The sequence below is a fragment of the Leopardus geoffroyi genome, chromosome A1, assembly GCF_018350155.1.
Source record: "Leopardus geoffroyi isolate Oge1 chromosome A1, O.geoffroyi_Oge1_pat1.0, whole genome shotgun sequence".
Lineage (NCBI taxonomy): Eukaryota > Metazoa > Chordata > Mammalia > Carnivora > Felidae > Leopardus > Leopardus geoffroyi.
The window spans coordinates 142,239,844-142,262,746 of record NC_059326.1 but is presented as its reverse complement, the minus strand read 5'-3'; the positions used below and the strand labels follow the sequence as shown (position 1 = coordinate 142,262,746).

General features: G+C 38.6%; 1 protein-coding gene across 2 annotated transcripts in view; it reads left to right on the top strand.

Annotated features, from left to right (window-relative positions):
- The first annotated feature begins 20,138 nt into the window (after positions 1–20,138).
- Positions 20,139–22,903, top strand: part of AP3B1 (adaptor related protein complex 3 subunit beta 1) — a 262,517-nt gene continuing 259,752 nt past the window's right edge. Inside the window, exon 1 of one of the 2 annotated variants that reach the window (XM_045496395.1) lies at positions 20,139–20,476. In XM_045496395.1, the coding sequence (XP_045352351.1) occupies positions 20,349–20,476 (128 nt within the window). In that variant the 5' untranslated portion in view covers positions 20,139–20,348. The remainder of the gene's footprint in view (positions 20,477–22,903) is intronic. The other variant, XM_045496398.1, reaches the window with a different exon arrangement.

Below are 22,903 nucleotides of genomic sequence, written 5' to 3'. Positions count from 1 at the left end.
TCCCTGTTGATCAGTGATATTGAACATCTTTTCATGTGTCTACTGACCATCTGGATGTCTTCCTTGGAGAAATGTCCATTCTTATCTTCTGCCCGTTTTTTAATTGGATTATTTGGTTTTTGTGTTGAGTTGTGTCAGTTCTTTAGATATTTTGGATACTAACCTTTTATTGGATGTTCCATTTGCAAATATCTTCTCCCATTCTGTCAGTTGCCTTATAGTTTTGTTGATTGTTTCCTTCACTGTGCAGAAGTTTTTTATCTTGATGAGGTCACACAAGTTCATTTTTGCTTTTGTTTCCCTTGCCTCCAGAGACATGCCTAGTAGGAAGTTGCTGAGGCTGCCTGTTTCTCCTCTAGGATTTTGAGGGTTTCCTGTCTTACATTTAGGTCTCTCTTCCATTTTGACTTTATTTTTGTGTATGTGTAAGAAAGTCGTCCAGTTTCATTCATCTTCATGTTGGCGTTCAGTTTTCTCGATACCATTTACTGAAGAGACTTGTCTTTTTTCCATTAGATGTTCTTTCCTGCTTTGTCAGAGATTAGTTGTCCAAACATTTGTGGGTACATTTCTGGGTTCTCTATTCTGTTCCATTGATTTGTTTATCCTTTTTTGTGGCAGTTCCATGCTGTCTTGATGATTACAGCTTTGTAATACAGCTTGAAGTCCGGAATTGTGATGCCTCCAGCTTTGGTCTACTTTTTCAACATTACTTTGGGGGGAGACTATTTAGGGTCTACCTGGGAATAAACCTAACCGAAGATGTAAAAGATCTGTACTTTGAAAATTATGGAAGGCTTATGAAAGAAATTGAAGATGACATGAAGTGGAGATACTTTCCATGCTCATGGATTGGAAGAACAAATATTGTTAAAATGTCAATACAACCCAGAGCAATGTCAATACTACCCAAAGAAACCCAATTCAACCCAATTGAATCGCATGTATTCAATGCGATCCCTGTCGAAATAACACCAGCATTCTTCACGGTGCTAGAAAATTCTAAAATTTGTATGGAACCAAAAATATATGTTTTAATACTGTAGAGGCTAAAGTATTGCTATTGAAGATTCATATAGCTAGCCGTTATTGGAAGGCAGCCTTGCCACTGATCTCAACATGAGAATTTTCATCAGAATTCGTTTTCTACCCCCAAAATGAGCACAATTTGTGATCTGAGTTATTACGTTATTACACAGAAGAATTAACCTTCAGTTATGGAAGGAACTATGCAAATAAATGTATTTAAGGAACGAACAGTATTTATATGGTCTATTTTTCTAGCTAGAAGGAAAGAGTTATAAGTCATTGGTTTAACCCTGGGAAAAAAACATCAGATGTCAGGATTCAGAGATTATTATGTAATCAGTAATTTGGAGAGGCTGCAGCCTTTTGTTTGGTTTTCAAAAGCTCAGATCCAAAGGCTAAAAACTCAGCTTTTATTTTCCTTTTATGGTAGTTTGTTCATTTTCTGTAGAGGTTCAATTTGTTGCCAGAGAGAATCATTGCTAATTTGAATAATTACATACTTAACTGTAGGGTAGAACTGAGATTGGGGTTGATTGAGAGGGTTAGAAAAAGAGCAAACTCCTTCTTGCCGTAAGAATTAGATTCTGCAGAGCAAAACATGGCAGTACAAGGAAGCATTTCCATTGAATTAAATTTGTCTTGTAGGAAATTGGCAACAAGCAAACAAATACAACCAATCAACTTCATTTATGATAGGAGGGCAACAAATTAAAACTACACCAAGATATCGCTTTTAAATCTATTAGTTTGATAAAACTCTAAAAGTCTGACAACACAGTCTGTTGCGAGGCTGCGGGGAAACAAACCCTCTTATACATGTTGATGGGAGTGCAAACTAGTACAACACAAGGAGAAAAATTCAGGAAAATCTATAAAAATCACAAATTAAAACACATATGACATTGACCTACCAATTCCACTTCTGGGATTTTATCTTATAAAAATGCCTGTAGTAATATGGAATTATTTATGTACAGTATTTTTTAGGTTGACATACAATTCACGTGCTATAAACATTTTAAAGTGTATAATTTGGGGGGTACCTGAGTGACTCATTCAGTTTAGCGTCTGACTTCGGTTCAGGTCATGATCTCACAGTTCATGAGGTCAAGCCCCAAGACAGGCTATGTGCTGACAGCTCAGAACCTGGAGCCTGCCTTGGATTCTGTGTGTGTCTCTCTCTCTGCCTCTCCCCCGCTTGCACTCTGTTTGTCTCTCTCAAAAATAAATAGACATTAAAAAATTTTTAAAAATAAAGTGTTTAATTTGGCGATTTTTTAGTATATCACAAGTTTATGCAACCATCACCACTATCTATTTCCAGAACATTGTCATCACCCCTAAAATAACTCTGTACCCATTAGCAGTCATTCCCCATTCCTCCCATCCCTAAACCCTGGCAACCACTAATCTACATTCTGTGTCTATGAATTTGCCTATTCTGAACATTTCATATAAATGGAATCAAATAATTTGTGGCCTTTTGTGTTTGGCTTCTTTCACATACTATAATGTTTTCAAGATTCATCCATGTTGTAATAAGATTCAGGGTTTCGTTATTTTTATGGCTGAATAATACTCCATTGTATGGATAAGCCACATTTTGTTTGTTCATCAGCTGTTTGGCACTGCTCTTTGCAGAGATTCAAACAAGAATCATGAGATAAAACATGGCCAATTCCAACTCTCTCATCTTATTAGTGAGAAGATGAAGTCTGAGAAAGGTGAAGTGGCCAAGTTAGGACTTGAAAACAGGTCTTTAACTATAATCCCTGTGGTCTCTTGACAATATCATCCTCCATCTGTTTATTTACTAACATGAGCATTTTCCAAAATATCATTCTTACATTTCAGCCTTGACTGGTCCACACCTAACTGGGCTTACTAGGGCCAATTTCCATAATGATTTACTTAATCTAACTTTTTTTGAACTGTTAAACTATCTGTGTGTGTGTGTGTGTGTGTATTTATTATTTGTCATATTTATCATATCATATTTATCATACTTATTATTTATTATTAGCCATAAAAATAATAGCCATATAAAATGGCTATTAACAACCATAAAATATAAATATTTAAATATATGTGTGTGTATATATATATATATATAGAGAGAGAGAGAGATCAAACAATAGTGTATTTCCAACATATTTTAAAGCTACCTATTTGTAAATATCTAGAAGAGGCTTCCTCTTAATCTAAGCCCAGAACTGCAGAACGATGCACCTGGAAGAGTGACGTGGGGAAATTCAGTCTACGAAGCCAATCAACTCTTATGATAATAGGGTAACAACCTTTGTAAAAATATCATCCGTTATCCCATGTTCGTACATGTTTGAAATTTTCCTTTTTTTTTTTTTTAAAGTTTATTTATTTATTTTGAGAGAGAAAGAGTGGAAGAGGAGCAGAGAGAGAGGGAGAGTGAAAGAGAATCCCAAGCAGGCTCCACACTGTCAGTGCAGTGCCTGATGAGGGGCTCGAATCCACAAACGGTGAGACCATGACCTGAGCCAAAACCAAGAAATGGGCATTTAACCGACTGAGCCACCCAGGCACCACTTCTTAACTTTTTAAAATATATATGTATATTTTTGAGAGAGACAGAGACAGAGACAGAGAGAGACAGAGCGTGAGCAGGGATAGGGGAGCTGAGAGAGAGGGAGACACAGAATCCGAAGTAGGCTCTAGACTCTGAGCTATCAGCACAGAGCCAATGTGGTCCTCAAACCCACGAACTGCGAGATGATGACCTGAGCCGTAGTCAGATACTCAACCAACTGAGCCGCCCCCCCGTTCCCCTGAAATGTTCTATAATGAAAAACGTAAAAAAAAAAAAAAAAAAAAAAAAAAAAAAAGATAATTACAAATGTCTGGGAACTTATTTGAAATTCTTATTTTATATAGATAAAATGGTGGTGAGGGAAGGCTTTAGAGGCTAGTTAGAATTTAAGCAAAATTTTAAAGGAAGGAGATTAGAGAAGCAGCACAAGAGTATGTTGGGGGTGGGGGCGGTTTGCACGTGGCTGACTCAGTTGGTGGAGCATGCCACTCTTGATCTTGGGTCATGAGTTTGGGCCCTACGTTGGGTGTACAGCCTGCTTATGTTAAAAAATACAGTCATATGTGAAAAAGAGAGACTGTCAGGAGGAATCAAAGTTAATTCCCTAAAATGATAGTGAACATGACGTACTATGTCTAAGAGTTAGGACTAAATTCACCTCGCTTCGAGGAGGTGAAAGTTTACTTCTTGATCTGACCAGAAATGGCGTGGCAACTCCACGATGTACTTGGGGAACATTAGGGTATGCTCTTCCATCTCCAGCTTTGGTATCCATCCTCAAGGTCATTTGATAAGTCAAGACGGCTGCTAAAGTTCCAGGCATCATACCGACATTTCGTAAAGCAAGGGTGGAGTAGGGAGGAAGAAGTTCTATGAAATACTGTTTTCATATCACCTATTACATATTTTATATACTTTTTTGTCACACACTCATAGTTAGCTGCAAGGGAAACTGAAAAGCAACAGCAGAGCAACATGTTCAGCTAAAATTTGAGTTTCTGTTACAATAAGGAACAGGGAGAAAATAGATAATTTGGTAAGCAAAACAGACCCTGCCACATCATGCTTTGTAGGGAGTATAACATAGCGGGTAAGAGTTCTGGATGGAGTAACAGAAACCAGACTTTGAATCCAGGACCTGCAAATTTTTATTCCTGTGACCTCGGAAAAGTGGTAACTAAAACTCCCTAAGCACTGAATTTCTCAGGCATAAATAAAATGCAGTTTGATGATAACAGAAAGCTATGTATATAAATTACCTGGCACAAAAGAGGTGCTCAATAAATCACCATTATTTTACTTGTGATTTGTGATTTGTTAGCGATTTAATGATTTCAAAAAACATTTTTTCTGCCCTTAAGAAGTTAGCAAAACTGTTTTATCAGAGAAAGAAAAATATACCACTGATAAAGGCTGATGAGATTATAAAATTTATTTTTCCCAGTTTCATTAATATACAAATAATACAATGGTCAGCAACATTACCTTCCAATATGAAATAAAATAAAACTTCATTGTGGTATTTACTACTATTTCTCCAACAGTTTTAATGCATAGTCTACAGAATTTAACAAGTATTAAATCAAACTCCATTCCCTCTCAATTCACTTGCCCAAATAAAGTAGAAATAGACATATTCCCCATGGATTTAAGAGTGAGATTTCCAAGATTTGGTCTTTTGAGAAACCATAAAATAAATCCTGAGAGGCCTCAACATTCTAGATTAAAATAAATGTGGAAAAGGAGGTATTTCTAATTTATTTATTTTTTGATGGAAGTGAGGGCAAATAGTGGAGTTGCCAATAATGCGAATTGAACTTTTTCTATTAGGAAGTTTAAAAGGAAGGAGAAACTGAGACGTGTGAGAAATTCAGGTTGTAATGAGTTTCACACTTGTCTCAACTCAATGAGTTTACTTGTCAAACTACTGGTTTTCCGTGAAATTTTCAACTCTACTGCTCTCCTTTATAGATTTGCTTCATATGAATTTATTTCTGAAAATGAAAGAGGACAGAATAAAAAGTGAATGTGAAAGCAATGACAAAACTTTTGTGTTTTCATTGGATTTAATTTATCATAAGCCAGATTTAATTTTCTCTTCTGAGATTGTGATGACTATAGTGGTTATTTTTATTAAGGTAAGAATTAATCTTAAATTCCCCAAACTAGAGTAGACTCCAACATTATCTTGTCTAACTGTTCTTTCAATGCTTAAAATCATCTCTATATGATTCCTCCCTGTCCTCTTCCCACCCTCCTCCACATGCGTTTATACTCCTGTTTTGTGTTCTACAGAATTTATTGCTTTTAAATAAACTTTTTAATAAACCAAAAACATGTTTTAAAAAAAAGATTTCAACTGGAGACAAAGGTTATGCTATGCTTAAAAATGACTGTTGCAGTGTGTGTGTGTGTGTGTGTGTGTGTGTGTGTGTGTTACCCTGATGACCAACATTTTGATTCACTGATGGCTCCTCTAAGGAATCATAGAATTTTTGATGGCCATTGACCCAAGCTGCCTAGCAGGTTTATTGGAACCTCACCAAATTAATTAGCTTGCGGACTGGGAGTTAGGAACCAATGTTAATCATCCCAAGGGCAAGTAAAGCAAGAGGGAAATGCAGCAAAGGCATCCTAGTTACAAAATAAGAAGATAGACTCAGTCTCCATACATACCCGTATCCTTAGCCTTGCCAAGAGAGAGAGCATTTTGAATTTCTTTGCTGCAAAATACTGCTTGTCAGTCAGACTTGTCTAATGACTTAGCAACACAAAGGAAACCTAAGGAAAGCCAAATATTGCAATTTTGATTGTTCATGATTTGATTGGTACCATGATTTAGTAAATTACTTTTTTTAAGGGTTCTTTTTTTGGTTTGTTTAAAGCCAAGGACTAAATGTAGCAATAAAAATTTAAATTACCTTGGCTCTTGCCTGAAATGCTCAATATTCCGATCTCTGTGCTTCACTGTAGTGCCAGGGAGAAGAGCAGAAATAGTTGACAATGATTCTGCATTACTGATTCGCTCTACTCATTAGACTATATTGAAATGTTATGATTTGCTGGGCTCAGAGAGTAATTCCATTTCTGCCTCCAGCCATTTCAAGTAATTTTTTGCTACTGCATAAGAAAATTCAAAATTATTTGGAGTCAGACTTTCTAATTGGAAATAATAATTTTTATGCGGGAAGTTAAGCCCTTTACCAAATAATGTTAAATTAGCATCAAAATTACATTTTCGTGAATAATTAATCAATACAACTTCGGCTATTTAGTTATTTTAGTATTACTGAACTCTACTAATTGTTAGGTTTAATTGTATTCTCTTGACTTCAGCAGAAAAAATAAAATCAGGTCATATGTTTTTCACTGTAAAATATTATCTTGTTAGACAAAAAAAATTTACTGAATAAAAACATTCCAGGAAAGTATGTTTTTGAAAAACATAGGCCAAAAGTTTATACTTACATTAACCCTTGCTACTTACATTTTTGTAGAATTCTTTTACTTTAATTATGACAAGACATAGGTTTTCTCCAAGATAGCCCCAATATATCTTTCATGTTGTATATTCCACAAATTCTTCTATATTTATTTTTTTAAGTTTTTATGTATTTAAGTAACCTCTATATCCAACATGGGGCTCAAACTCCTGACCCCAAATTTAAGAGTCATATGCTCTTCTGGATAAGCCAGTGAGGGTCCCCTGTATTTATTTTTAGTTGAACTCGTGATCGGTGTAACAGACACCAGTTTTTGGTTGAATTATTTATTTGTTCCCTCTCTTTAAAGATAGTCAAAACAAAGGGCTATTCTTACTGATTTGCCTACGGCTTCAAAGATACGAAGATAGCACATACTTATGTATCTGCTATCACGTGTAAAAATGTTACAATTCATCATGGATATGATAAAACAAATACAACCTAGTTTAGTAGGGCAAGACCACATCTTTTGACCCTTTGGCAATGTCTTAAAATGATTTTTACCGTACTTAAAGTGATTAAAGTTCTTTGTTTTCTCTTAGGAATCTTGCCCAGTTTTCGACATATCAGAAAAATGAAATATATTAAATTGCTATTGCTGTTATTCCTGTGTTTGCTCTCAAGGCACCCATCTAAATTGTTCCTTTATCAAGTTTGTGTTCTTTGCTGTGTTTTATCTCCAACTTTTTTAAACAGCTAAACTTTATAAAAGGAGAGCACTCAGTGGGAGAAGAAACTTGGTATGTTGGGATTCTCAGAGTACAGCAGGGACTGAGGAGTGAGAGAAGCAAGGGAAAAGGAAACAAATAGAATAAATTATCTGGCATTGAAGCTTCAAAGTCAGAATCTTTTTTTTTTTAATTTTTTTAAATGTTTTTTTATTTTTGAGACAGAGAGAGACAGAGCATGAATGGGGGAGGGGCAGAGAGAGAGGGAGACACAGAATCGGAAGCAGGCTCCAGGCTCTGAGCCATCAGCCCAGAGCCCGACGCGGGGCTCGAACTCACGAACCGTGAGATCGTGACCTGAGCTGAAGTCGGATGCTCAACCGACTGAGCCACCCAGGCGCCCCTCAAAGTCAGAATCTTAATGGTAGCAGCTAAAATTATCGCTGGCATCAGCTTAACATTATCATTTATCTTTGCCCTACCCCCTTGTGCTCCAAATTGTTGACATTCCAATCTGGTAAATGTGCTGTTGGGAGACATTTAGAAAGAGAAAAAGAACTATTGAGCATCTATAGGTGCCAGTCATCGTAGAGATACTTTCACATTCCATCTCATTTGTTGACACTATAATTTTCTAAAGTTCATACGATTATCTTCATTTTACTGTTGGAGATATTGAAGGTAAGAATAGTTTAAAAATTCACCCAGAGTGCCACTGATTATGCATTAAGCAGAGCTACCTGCTCCAGCAAGAACATTAGTGGGGGAGAAAGAAGGTAGTAAATAGGTCAACATGGTTTGGCCTTGTCCGTTTAAATGTTGACACTAGTGTCTTACCTCAGGACACTACGGCCCTAAGACAGAGAAGATTTGGAGTTAAATAGTGTTCAGAGGTGACTATCTTATATTCATTATCCACAGACTCTTGCTTTAAACCTCTTGTGTACTTTGTACGTTGTGATTATTCAATAAATGTTTGTTAAACTTAATTTAAAATCTTCTTACAAGAGCAACGACAGTTATTTTCAATAGTGGTGTAATTAGAATAGTGCCCACCCTGGGATATTTATGCTTGTCATAGTAATTGAAGACCTCAATTAGAGAGTTAAAAACTGAATAAACAAAAAAATAATTGGTAATGTTGACCTGTACAGCAAAACATACTTGGTGAAGAAAGAAAAAAAAAAGGAGAGAGAGAAGGAATGTTCATACTTAACATCAATAATTTATAAGATTTTAACATTTGAAATTAAGATTAGGAGAGAAATGTAAATATGAACAATTAGTACCTTGTGTTTTCTGTGAAAACAACTACCTCTGCTGCCTACAACTGGAATTATCACTTATATCAGACAAAAGCTTCTTTTACTAATTGGGTCAGATTGTATTTTTAGTACGATTTTATTCTAATGAAGGCAGGCCCTTTCTATTAACCTTAACAGTCAAGAAACACGGAACAACGGGAGAATATATCATTTGGGACTTCAGACTAACTGTATATGCTAATGTGACAGGAATGACTGCTTGAGGACAATTTTATCATATCGATTGCAATTATGAAGGGAAAATAAAATCTTCTCAAGTATTCTTCGCTCTCTTTGAGTTAATTAAATTTTATAACCTTCGCTAAACTCTTCAAACAATAGAATCTTATTCAGGTAATATAAATAATTATAAAGAACTTTATTATCTTCCAAAAATTCCACTGGGCTGATAGATTTAGCAGTTTACTTTATTTTTATTGCAAGAAATTATCATCAACATCATCATGGTTGCAAACATGATCACCAATAGCATTTACTGACTCTCTAGGGCACTGTGCTAGGTAAAGACATCAAGAGGTGTAAGATACAGTCCTTGCCCTTGAGAAATTTATAATCTAAATGGAGACATTCCAGTTCGTTTAAGTTAGTTGAAAATAATTTATTTAATCCTGTGATTTATTAGAATCATTCAGTGGGGACACAAAGGGGAGTGATATTGGACTCAGTTATGTTAAAATAAATTCCACCTTCTACCTTTGCTAAGAGATACACGTAAGTTTTGAAAGACGGTACAGGTGTCAGTAGTTACCTTTCTGCACGGGGTGAAATCCATTGATCCCTAGAGGATAAAACACTAATTCTCTGTGCATTTTATTTGGATGACTTGGAAGAGCAGTTCAAGTCCCTCTCTGAAAGTGACTGGCAGTCTGACTATCACTTGTAGCACTTTATTGCTCCAGCTGCTACACTAGAGGACAGAGTCTCAATGTCTTTGGCTTCAAGAAATCCTCTATTGAATAGGATGATGGATTTGCCTTAGCAGACCATAGTATCTCACCTTCCTCTCTTCATAACTAACCTGGAAGATAAATAGTGCTGAAATTATAATGTATTCTATGCTCCTGATGTATTTCTTTTTTTTTTTTTTCCAAATTTTTAATGTTTATTTATTTTTTTGGGAAAAAGAGAGAGCAGGAAACGTGCAGAGAGAGAGGGAGACACAGAGTCTGAAGTAGGCTCCAGGCTCTGAGTTGTCAGCACAGAGCCCGACCTGGAGCTCGAACCCACCAGCCATGAGATCATGACCTGAGCTGAAGTCAGACACTTAACTGACTGAGCCACCCAAGCACCCCTCCCCTGGTGTATTTCTAAATCAGTTTTATATGTGAAAACCGATTTAACATTTCCATGATGTAGACATCATGTACAAGGTTCAAGTTTTCTAATATAGTGTATGTTAGTACTCATCCTATATTAGTATAAAAAAGTACTTGATATCTTGAGATGTTTTACATTGATTTTCAATGCTTGAATTTGAGAAAAGTGAGGGAAAATAATTTTGTCCCTTCCAAGTTGGGCATATGGAAGTAAGTAATGGGGATTATTGGGTAAATGCCTTCCCTAGGAAAATGCCATAAGTGTATCTTTCTAGTTTATTTTGTTTACTTGGTAATAAAACCTTATGGGACTATCAAATTTCTTTTATAATCACATTTGATTGTAAGTTAATAACTTACTTCCTTTATCAATGATATTAGTGGTATCACAACATAATGTGCACTACCACAGATCAGCAGTTTATGTGGGTGAAGCAGGTCATTTGAGGCTTTCCAATTCATACAGCAATCTATTCTCAATTAGGTACATTGAAGAAGTTTGTTAGAACTTTAAAAGCTTTTACAAGCTTGGGATTCTAAGTATAGTGGTTTTTCTTTATTCTTTTTGTTTTCACAATAAATTTTCAAACTTCTAGAAAAGTTGAAAGAACAGTTAATACATACATGTATACTCTTTACCTGGGATTCACCAAATATTAACATTTTGCCACATTTTATATATATATATGTATATATAATGTATATATGTGGTATCTACTGTGTATATGCATGCACACAGTATATGTATATATATATATATATATGTGTGTGTGTGGATATACTTTTGAGACTTGCTTTTACTGATCCACTTGAAAGTAAGTTACATATACCATCACATTTGACCCATCAATGTTCCCGTGTGCATATCCTAAAAACAAGGACTTTATCCTACATAACCACAATACCATTACGATACCTGAAAAGGTGACATTAATTCAATAATATCATCTAATATACAGTCCATATTCACATTTCTCTAATTGTCTCAAAGATATCGCTTAGGCTGGTGTTTTTGTTTTAAATCCAGGATCCAATCAAATTTCACACGTTGCATTTGGCTTTTTCCCTTTAGTCTCTTTTATTTGAAAGTGCTTCCCTTGCCTCTTTACACTCATACCATAGAATTTTTTGAAGAGTCCAGAGTTATGTGTTCTTTCTTAATAAAAAAATTAGAATTTTGAAAAAAAGAACACTGGTAAATGGACTGTGTATTACTGCTTTCTGTTGCCAGTGCCTGGGAAAGAGCCTAAATATTGGGCCTAAATTCTTTAGTTTAGCAATGTGATTCATTTTAATATATTTTTAAATGTTTATTTATTTTGAGAGAAAGAGAGAGCACACGCAAGCGGGGGAGGGGCAGAGAGAGAGGGAGAGAGCATACCAAGCAGTCCCCGTGCTGCCTGAACAGAGCCTGATGTGGGCTTGATCAAAAACCATGAGATCACGGCCTGCACCAAAATCAAGAGTCAGACGTTTGACCGACTGACACATCCAGGTGCCCCAGTGTGACTCATTTTATACCAAAAATGCTGATTAAAAGAAGAAACCCTATGATGTGTCCATAAGAGCAAGGAATGCCAGGATTTAAAACTACTGTGAACACACAGATCATTCAAATTTGATTATTGTTTCCTGGGTCTCCTTAACTATCCAAGAAAATGTTAGAATTTTTGAGCTGGAAGAACTTCAGAGGCAAGTTAACTAGCTTGATTCCTTATATCACCAGTGAGGAAACCACAAACTCAAAGAGTCTGTGATTTGCCAAGGTCACACCAGCAGTTAATTAGAAAGATGGGACTAGAGATAAGGTGTCTTGATTTTCAATATCCTGTGTCCCTGATTCTTTCGTCATCTTCTCTATAACCACCTTTCTTTTCCTTCCATTTTCTCCTTCCTTCTATTGAGTAAACAACAACAGAACTTTTTAAAGAAGACAAATCACTTCTGCCAGGGTTTCTCAATAGCAGCATTATTGATATTTTGGGCTAGATAATCCTTTGTTGTGAGGAGCTACATTGTAGGATGTTTAGCAGTATTGGATGCTTGTAACACTTCTCCATTTGTGACAATCAAAAATGTCTCCAGACATTGCCAAATGTCCCAGGGTGGAGGTGAGCATAGAGGGATACAAAATTGCCTCTGGTCAAGAACCACTGTCAAATGGTTCTTATTTGGGCAGTGGTTTTTGTTTTATTTATGAGCTTTCCTTTTACTCCAGGTAAATTTTTCTGTAGTTGTAATCACAACATAGATATAATTTTGATTTTACTATGTTTAGTTAACTTTTTGTAATAAACATTTTTACTGCTGTTGTATGACATAGATATTTATTATTTTTGCCTACCTAGCATCCATGCTCCTCCTTGTAGTATCAGCAGAACTTGGTCCATTCTGGAACTCTGCCTCCCTTACCCAAATCATTTGATTCTAGGGTCCTTCCTTCTGTCAAGGTATGACCAACTGACCCAGTCCTAAGCCATCATAATAATTCATCTCCACAGCCACAATACTTACTGTCAGTGATAGGTACATGACCCCCAAGTTAGGCCAAAAAAATTCCTCTGAGAATTTACTAGAGGAAAGGTTCTACTTTGTGTGGGTTCCTAAACTGTGATGTTGTACCGTGAAGCTCCTTGCAGTTATGTTCTTCGCTTACCCACAGTTTAAGTGAATAAAGTCAACACAGACAGAAAGCAGAACTGAGAAATGGAAGAGGAAATCCTAGTGGTACCACTTGAGTCCTTATACCCATTCATCACTGAGGGCAGTGCAACTCTTGTCAATAAATCTCTTCCTCCACATCCTATTTCATTCATTTATTTTTTGTTAAGTTGGTTTGATGGGTATTGTTTTACTTGCAACAAAAAGAGGCTTGGTTAAGAAAATAGTAGGAATGCCCGAGTAGCTCACTTGCTTGAGCATCCAGCTCTTGATTTTGGCTCAGGTCATGATCCCAGCGTTGCGGGATCAAGCCCCACATCAGGCTCTGTGCTGAGTGTGGAGCTTGCTTGGGATTCTCTCTCTCCCTCTGTCCCTCTCCACCACTTATACTCTTGCTCTCTAAAACAAAACAAAAAAAAAAATTAGTGTTTATTTTTATAACATTCAATGGCTGATATGTCCTCAAGTTGTATTGCCATTTGTCTCATAACTATTCTGCTAACATTGAACTTTAAAGTGATTTGAAATATTTTCTGTTATAAATACAGTGTTCTTTTCCAGTGCCTTTTGAATGACTTCTAGTAGATTTTCCATTAGTTTCCTCAAACATGGGCCTTGGGTTGAATTCTGAATTTATTTTTTAATTTTTTTAACGTTTATTTATTTTTGAGACAGAGAGAGACAGAGCATCAATGGGGGAGGGGCAGAGAGAGAGGGAGACATAGAATCGGAAGCAGGCTCCAGGCTCCGAGCCATCCGCCCATAGCCCGACGCGGGGCTCGAACTCACAGACCGCGAGATCGTGACCTGAGTTGAAGTCAGACGCTTAACCGACTGAGCCACCCAGGCGCCCCGATCTGAACTATAAAATTTAAAAGTGAGTGATTTGCCACCTGATTGGAGGCCATTTGGTTTTACTTTATCCCCTTTTCCTTTTTGACTTCCATTATAATCATTCCATCTGTGATTCTACCAACCGTTGTAGCTCCAGCTCCATGAGCACATTTGAATGCGTTAGTGTGTACGCCACTGCTTTAGGAAATTTTTAATGGTATCATGAAGATTTACGTCTGACTCTTGTAGGGCCTACTTCATGATTTCATTTAACTATTATCCTCCAAAACAATGTTGTTTGGTTTGAAGCATTCAGAACTCTACATTCACTTAAGATACAGAATTACTCTGTCATCCTAACGTCTGTAAAAATGGCTCCAATTGTTTCACTACCATGAAGTCTATATATACTTCCTTTACTTGCGTAAGTTGACTTTTCCATATTTTAAGATCTAGTACAAATGTTACTGTCTTGTATGTGATTTCTTTTATTACACAGTTTGTAATTTGTTTTCGCCTCTCACTACACTTACTAATCTGCCCGTTATCTATCAAAGGTGATGTAATAATGGGAGCAGTGCCACTTTAGGGTCCCGTAATAGCTATTGGCTCACCTTTCAGAGACTCACAGGTAGCAGTATAATACAAATATATAAACATCAAATTATTTATGGAAGCATAGTTTGTAATAGCAAAAGATTAGAAACAAATCAAAAGTTCATCAATAGGGGGCTGGTTTGATAAGTTATAATATAGCCATAAAGCATAATGCTATGCAGCTATAAAAAAGAAAAAAACGTTTGTATATACTGATATGGCACAATCACCAAGAAATAGAATTAACTATTTGAATAAGTGGTATAGCAGAGAATTAGAAGTGTGGACTCTGACGTCTGCTCTAGGGTTGAAGTCAGGCTCTGCTATTTATTAGCTGTGTAACTTGTCGCAAGCCCAGTTCCTCAATTTTTTTCACCTGTGAAATGAGGATGCTAGTGATAACTACCGCACACGATTCTCTGAAGATCGAATGAATTGACAACATGCATGGCACTTAAAAGAGTGCCTGGCCCCTAATAAAATAATTGAACACAACAATGAGATGTGAATAAATGATATTAAATGATATAATTCAAAAAAATGAAAAATTAAGTCTCTTTTAACATATTCACATTAAATACTTTCACCATCACTGCCTGTATTGTAGTAGTAGACATACTCACGTGGAGGATTATCTCCTCTATTGTTATTAAAATGTCTTTGAGGACAAGGCCTGGCTTTTCCTCAAGTGTGTGTCCTGCATATCTCCAGCATGTGCCATGCACAAGACAAGTTCCATAGGCATTTGTTAATGGATTTAATAAAAATTCAGCTTCCTCTCTGCCTATAAATATAATTTCAGAGCTTTAATAATCAGAGAACAGTTTTTTTTTAAGTCTTATTTATTTATTGTGGGTGGGCAGAGGGAGAGCGAGAATCCCAAGCAGGTTTCTTGCTGCCAGGGCAGAGCCCGACACAGGGCTCAATCTCACAAACCATGCGATCACCACCTGAGCCGAAGTCAAGAGCCGGATGCTTAACTGACTGGCCCATCTAGGCACCCCAATTAGAGAGTAGTTTTATTTTTATTTTTTTAATGTTTACTTATTTTTGCGAGAGAGACAGAGACAGACAGCATGTGAGCAAGGGAAGGGCAGAGAGAGAGGGAGACACAGAATGTGAAACAGGCTCCAGGCTTTGAGCAGTCAGCACAGAGCTCGATGCATGGCTCAAACACATGAACCATGAGATCATGACCTGAGCAAAAGTTGGATATTCAACTGAGTGAGCCACCCAGGTGCCCCTGGAGAGTACTTTTTGGTGTCTAAGAGAGTATGTGAGTATACAACACTTAATAAATTCAACATTTAGGGGCAAATCCAAATGTTACAAAAGAAGTTAGGTAGTTGACAAAACTACAAAAGAAGTTAGGTACTTTAACTTCTACCTGGAACAGTATGCTGAAAATATTATTTTCTTTTCCTTTTTTAAAAAAAGAATTTTATTTTTATTTTTTAAAATTTATTTTGAGAGAGAGAGAGAGAACACGAACAGGGGAGGGGCAGAGAGAGAGGGAGAGAATCCCAAGCAGGTTCCACCCTGTAAGCACACAGCCCGACTTGGGGCTGGAATTCACGAACTGTAAGATCATGATCTGCGCCAAAATCAGGAGTCAGATGCTCAACCAACTGAGTCAGCCAGGCACCCCAAAAAGAGTCATAAATTTATTTTTATTTATGTATGTATTTAGTATTAAAATTTTTTAAAATGTTTATTTATTTTTGAGAGAGTAGTAGCGAGGGAGGAGCAGAGAGAGAGGGAGACACAGAATCCAAAGCAGGCTCCAGTCTCTGAGCTGTCAGCACAGAGCCCGACCTGGGGCTCGAACTCACGAACCATGAGATCATGACCTGAGCGGAAGTCGGATGCTTAACCGAATGAGCCATCCAGGTGTCCCAAGAGTTATATTTTTATTTTTTTTTTTTAATTTTTTTTTCAACGTTTATTTATTTTTGGGACAGAGAGAGACAGAGCATGAACGGGGGAGGGGCAGAGAGAGAGGGAGACACAGAATCGGAAACAGGCTCCAGGCTCTGAGCCATCAGCCCAGAGCCTGACGCGGGGCTCGAACTCACGGACCGCGAGAACGTGACCTGGCTGAAGTCGGACGCTTAACCGACTGCGCCACCCAGGCGCCCCAAGAGTTATATTTTTAAATAAGAATAAGAATTAATAAATTTTAGAGGCTTTAAGTCTCAGAAAGGTTAATAACTTGCCTGCTTACATAGATCTTAGCTAGTGACGTAGTTGGGGTTCAAACCTGGATCTGGCTGTTGTTCTCTCAGTGAAAACAATATGGCAGAAAAGAACGTTATATTTACTGACTTTGTAAGTGAGCCTAAGACACGGGGCATGATGGAAGAGATTTCCAGTGGACCCGTCCTTCAGCAGTGCCTCTCTTGCTAAACATATTACCTAGCTACTTAACCTTTTTCCAAAACCTAGGACCAAATCAAAATATTCAATGTATTAGGAATATGAGAAAAAGTAGAACAACAAGATCATTTTGTATAACTTAAACCTTTGTCTCTGAGATTAGGGCCATCTAAAATTCTTAAATAAATTAAGAGAATTTTAAGTGGCCATTCAGTAATCTACATTCAAGATATTCTACACCCAGATATATATGCCAGAGATTCTGTAAGGTATGTATTTATCAGTGTCCTCATTTTATAGATAAAGGAAACCAAAGCTAGCTTCTTTTACTATTAAATGAATTATATTGTATATGTAAATCACTTACATGCTTAGTACATCTATTAAGCCATCTATTAAGCCATCCATTAAGTACATCTTAATTATTACCACCATTATCATCATCATGAATAATTAGCAATAGGTAACATTCCATAAATTGACCAGTATCATCAATAAAATAATAAATTTCATCATTTAAAATTTTTTTTAATGTTTATTTATTTTGAGACACACACACACACACACACACACACACACACACACACACACAGCATGAGTCGGGGAGGGGCAGGGATAGGGAGACATGGAATCTGAAATAGGCTCCAGGCTCCGAGCTGTCAGCACAGAGCTCCACGTGGGGCTCAAACTCAGGAACCGCCAGATCATGACCTGACCCGAAGTTGGATGCCCAACTGACTGAGCCACCCAGGCGCCCCATAAACTTCATCATTTTAACAGCTGAAATAAAAACCTGTCACTTTAAAAGAATGTTCATTTATTTATTTTGAGAGAGAGAAAGAGCAGGCAAGGGGCAGAGAGAGGAAAAGAGAGGATCCCAATAGACTCTGTGCTGTTGCCACAGAGCCCACATGGGGCTTGATCTCACACACTGTGAGATCATGACCTGAGCTGAAATCAAGAGTTGGAGCTACCAACTGAGCTACCCAGGCACCCCAAAACCTGTCAAGTTTTTTTTTTTTAATGTTTCTTTACTTTTGAGAGGAAAAAAGAGACAGTGCAAGCAGGGGAGGGCCAGAGAGAGAGGGAGACACAGAATCTGAGCAGGCTCCAGGCTCTGAGCTGTCAGCACAGAGGCTGATGGGGGGCTTGAACCCATGGAACTGCTAGATCATGACCTGAGCCGAAATTGGATGCTTAACCAAGTAAGCCACCCAGATGCCCCCAAACCTGTCAAGTTTTGACCAGACTGTGAAGTTTGGAGGATGCTTCCTCCTCTCCACCTAAAGACTGGGTCTTGGTCATGGGTGTTTCACAGTAACAGTGCCGCCTTTATTTTTTAAATTAATTTTCATTTGTTAAATTAAGACTTTATTTGGAGCATTTTAAGGTTCACAGCAAAATGGAGAGGAAAGTACAGAGATTTCCCACACACCTCTCACCCCCACACATGCATAACCTTTCCATCATGAACATCCTCACCAAAGTAGTACATCTGGTGCAACTGATGACTTGCGTTGACACATCATTATCAACCAAAGTCCATAGTTCCCATTTGGGTTCACTCTTGGTGTTTTATAGTGTTGTTTTTGTTTTTGCTTTTGTTTTGAGAGAGAGAGAGCTGTGTATGAAGCAGAAGAGGGGCAGACAGAGGGAGACAGAATCCCACACCACTAGGTGTGGAGCCGGACAAGGCTCATTTTCACCACTGTGAGATAATGACCTGAGCCCAAATCAAGATTATGATGCTTAACCCACTGAGCCCCCAGGTGCCCCTCGTTGTTATATATTCTATGGGCTTGGACAAATGTATAATGACATGTATCCATCATTATGGTATCAGACAGGGTATTTTCATTGCCCTAAGAATCCTCTGTGCTCTGCTTATTCATCCCTCTCCCTTCTCCAACTCCTGACAACTATTGATTTTTTTTTACTGTCTCCATAATTTGCCTTTTCCAGAATGTGATACAGTTGGAATCATATAGTAGGTTGCCTTTTCAGATTTGCTTCTCTTAGTAGTGTGCGTTTAAGTTTCCTCTAGGTCTTTTCTTGGCTTGATACCTCATATCCTTTGAAGCGCTGAGGAATATTACAGTGTCTGGATAGATCACAGTTTACTCATCCATTCACCCACTGAAGGACATTTTGGTTGCTTCCAAGTTTTGGTAATTATGAATAATGCTTTTATTAGCATCCATGTGCAGGTTTTGGGGTGGGCATATTTTTAACCCCCGCAAATATCAAGGGTTGGTATTGCTGAATTATATAGTTGGAATATTTTTAATTTTATGAGAAAGTGACAAAGTATCTTCCAAATGGTTGTACCACTTTGCATTCCTGCGAGTAATGAGTGAGAGTTCTTATCTGTCACATTTAGAGTTTTTAAGTCTTCCAGGTTTTATTTTAGCAGGCGTGCAGTGGTATTTCATTATTTTCTGCTTGGCCTTTTGAGGAGTTGATCCTTGAACAGGCTCCACCCTCCTCCTAGAGAGGCTGGGCCCCAATTTGTGTTTCACTAGGTCCTAACTGTTTCTGGCCTTTGGGTCTTAAGGCTAACTTAGAGGGGGAAAGAATAGGGAAAAGTAGGGAAGGCTCTGAAACCTCTCTGAGCTGGCATCCTGGGGGACCTTATGCCAGAAAGAGGCTTTACCAAGTGCTACTCTGAGGCCAGGCAACATTCAGCGTTAGCTCCCTAGCAGATGTTAGAGAGTGCTGACAGTGGGAAAGCAAGAAGTAAAGACGTGTCCAGATAATACAGTACACCTGGCGCCCGAGGTGGCTCTATTTGATTTTATTTTTGGTGGTCAGAGGCCAGTAGGAAGCGCTCCTTTAGCCCCTGGGAATTGCTGGCCCTGGATTTTCGTTCAAACCTTTCACTGGAACGAACCCTTCTCAATGGATTCTCAAAGGCACAGTCTTTAGGGAAACGGCTTGCGTGGGACGGCTGTGAAAGTAAGGCAATGCTGGCAGGAGGAAGTGGAGCAGAAACCAGCCCACGAAAGGAAAAGCGATCGTCTTACATTTAGGACACTTGATCAGGTGTGTTAAATGGCATTTCAGAAGAAATCTGAAAGCTATTGGTTTACTAAAGGAATCAAGTAAAAGTGTCCCGGGTGGGGAAACCTCCTTAAGGGATCAAATTCGATACAATGGGTATTTCTCTCCGAAAAACTTTAAAAGCCGAGAGGCCCTTCTGGTTCCGCCCACCGACTCCCTTCCGCACCGCCTGGGACCGAGCCACTCAACCACCTCAAAAACCCGGAGAAGGCAAATCCAGTCAAGGCCTGGGAGGGGTGGGCTCCGGCCTGCCTGCACACTGGGCATGCGCAGGGGGTGGGTCGCCAGGTCGTCTAAGGGAGCCGTGACGAGTCCGGAAGCGCTAGCTAGCGCCCCTCCGCTCGCGAACTAGTTTTGTTCCGCGTCCTCGGGACAGGAGCTCTTCGGGGAGAAGCCCCGGCAGGACCAACCCGACCCCAGCCAGCACCGCAGCAATGTCCAGCAACAGCTTTGCTTACAGTGAGCAGTCCGGCGGAGGGGAGGCGACGGAGCTGGGTCAGGAGGCGACCTCGACCATTTCCCCCTCCGGCGCCTTTGGCCTCTTTAGCAGCGATCTGAAGAAGTGAGGAAGAAGGTTTGGGGTGTGGGGCTGGGAATGAGGAGCTGGGGACCCCGGAGGAGCGGGCTACGGGTTTGGGACTGGACCCCAAGAAAGGTGGGGGCGTTTTGAGACCGCACGGGAGCCGGGCGGTAGCGTTTCCCGCTGGTGGGTGGGGTTGAGTCAGTTGGGAGTGGTGGGAGTTGTGGGGGAGAGTTTGGAGTGTGTGTAGGGGTCCCTCGTCGTTTTCAAACTTTAGCGAGGAAGGAACCGTTTGGAGAGCTTCAGGTCTCATCCCCAAGACTCTCATTAAGTTGGTCTGGTCTGGGGCACCGGAATCTGATTTTTGAACAAACACTTCTAGCTTACTTAATATTTGCTGGATCAAATTTGCGAGAATTGGGCGTTATTGTGAAAAAGGTGTTTGAGGAGTTGAGAGGACGCGTTAGAGTGCTTGTTGCGTATGGGAAACTCTTCTCTCACTCTGGAGTGTAGGAGCGTGGAGGTAGGTGTTTTAGGCGCTTTATGAATGGACTAACTATTTTGTACGAACATTCATGTTTTTGGACAATATCCTTTGCGTTACAAGGGAGAAAAACCGCAATACACCAAAGTAATAAGCATATAAGTAGAGAAAAGTATGACTGTGAACAAATTTTTAGGTTTTACAAATTAATAATGAGTTTGAATTTGTTTATTATTTATTTTTAATTTTTTAAAATACTTATCTTTGAGTGACACAGAGAGACAGCATGAGCGGGAGAGGGGAAGAGAGAGGGGGAGTCACAGAATCCAAAGCAGGCTTCAGGCTCTGAGCTGTCAGCACAGAGCCCGACGCAGGGGCTCCAACCCGCGAACCACGAGATCATGACCCGAGTCCAAATCAGACACTTAACTCATTGAGCCACCCAGGCGCCCAAATAATGTGAATTTTAAAGACAAATACTAAACAATGTGCATTTAGTTTTGTAAAAGGAAAAATGAGTACCACCGAAAAATGGAAAGAAAACACCCCCAAACTTTTTGGTGGGAGGGATTTTAAACTTACAGAATTCTGGTAACTTTAAATTTTCTTGTAATCATTTTTACATTTCTCTTATTTTTAATGTCTCAGTACTAGACTATGGTCACATAATAGGCTGTCACTAGATTCATGCTAAATTAAGCTAAAGTAGCTGTGCTGATGGCCTTGTAGATGTCAGAAGAGTATAATTTAAATTTAAATTTTTACTAACAAGAACAGGCAGTCTGGAAGGTTGCTAGTAGTTGAAATTGGGTTTACATTTTGACTGTATTAAGCTGACTGAAATCTTATATACAGCATGTGGAGTACAGTTTTTTTCCCCTTGTTCTCAGGTAAGATAATTTCTCTTCATTTTTCATTCAGTGCATTTAGAATGATGGATTGTTCTAATGGGGAGCTTGTTGCAGTTGCACACTTCTGTTAGCAAAATGTTCAGCTGTGAATTACCCTGTAAGTCAGCCTCAGTCTTCTTTGCATTTGATTTGCTTACGATTAATTTACTTTTATGGTTTGTTAACATCTAAGATGTTTTTCTCTTTGAGTTTCTGACTTCCTATTTTGTCAGATTTGTGCCTGGTTTGGACAACCATGTATGGCCTTGACTGACCAGTGCTGTTGAGGTGACCAAGCGGGTTGGATTTAAAATAAAAATAGCTAAGGGGCGCCTGGGTGGCTCAGTCGGTTACGTGTCCAACTTGACTCAGGTCATGGTCTAGGTTGATGAGTTCTAGCCTTTCCTTGGGCTCTGTGCTGACAGCTCCGAGCCTGGAGCCTGCTGCAGATTCCGTGTCTCCCTTTCTCTCTGCCCCTCCCTTGTTCACACTCTGTCTCTGTCTCTCTCAAAAATAAACATTGAAGAAAAAGTAAAAATAGCTAACATTTATTGAGTGCTTGTGCTTTTGTGCACAGTTTTACATTTATCTTATTCAGTCCTCCTTAGTAATTCAGTGGCTTGTTTCCAGATACTTGACTGATTCCATTTTGCAGATGAGGAAATTGGAGCGCAAGTGGTTAAAACTTGTCCAAGATCACAGAGCTTGAACACTGCACTCTGAATTTGAACACAGGCCTAATCTCAGAGCCCATTCTCTCAAGTTCTTTATATACTACTTAACCCTTGATGACATTTATGGTGCTTTTATTAGAGAATGCATACAACTTATTAAAAGTTTAAAACTTTGAAAAGTAGCCGTAGACCATGTATTACCTTGAAGTTTCCAGGAATTAGAAACATTTTGGTCATTGAACTGCAAACCTAGTGGGATTGTATATGAGCAAGGAGACCCCTGTTCTGGAAGTGTTCCTTTAACCTCTCTTCAGCCTACATTCTTTTTTAAAATGGTGATATTTTTTGACTTTTTTCCCAACCAAATGACAAAATTTAAGTAAAAAAACTTAAAGCTTATCCTATTCCTCCCCTCCTTTTT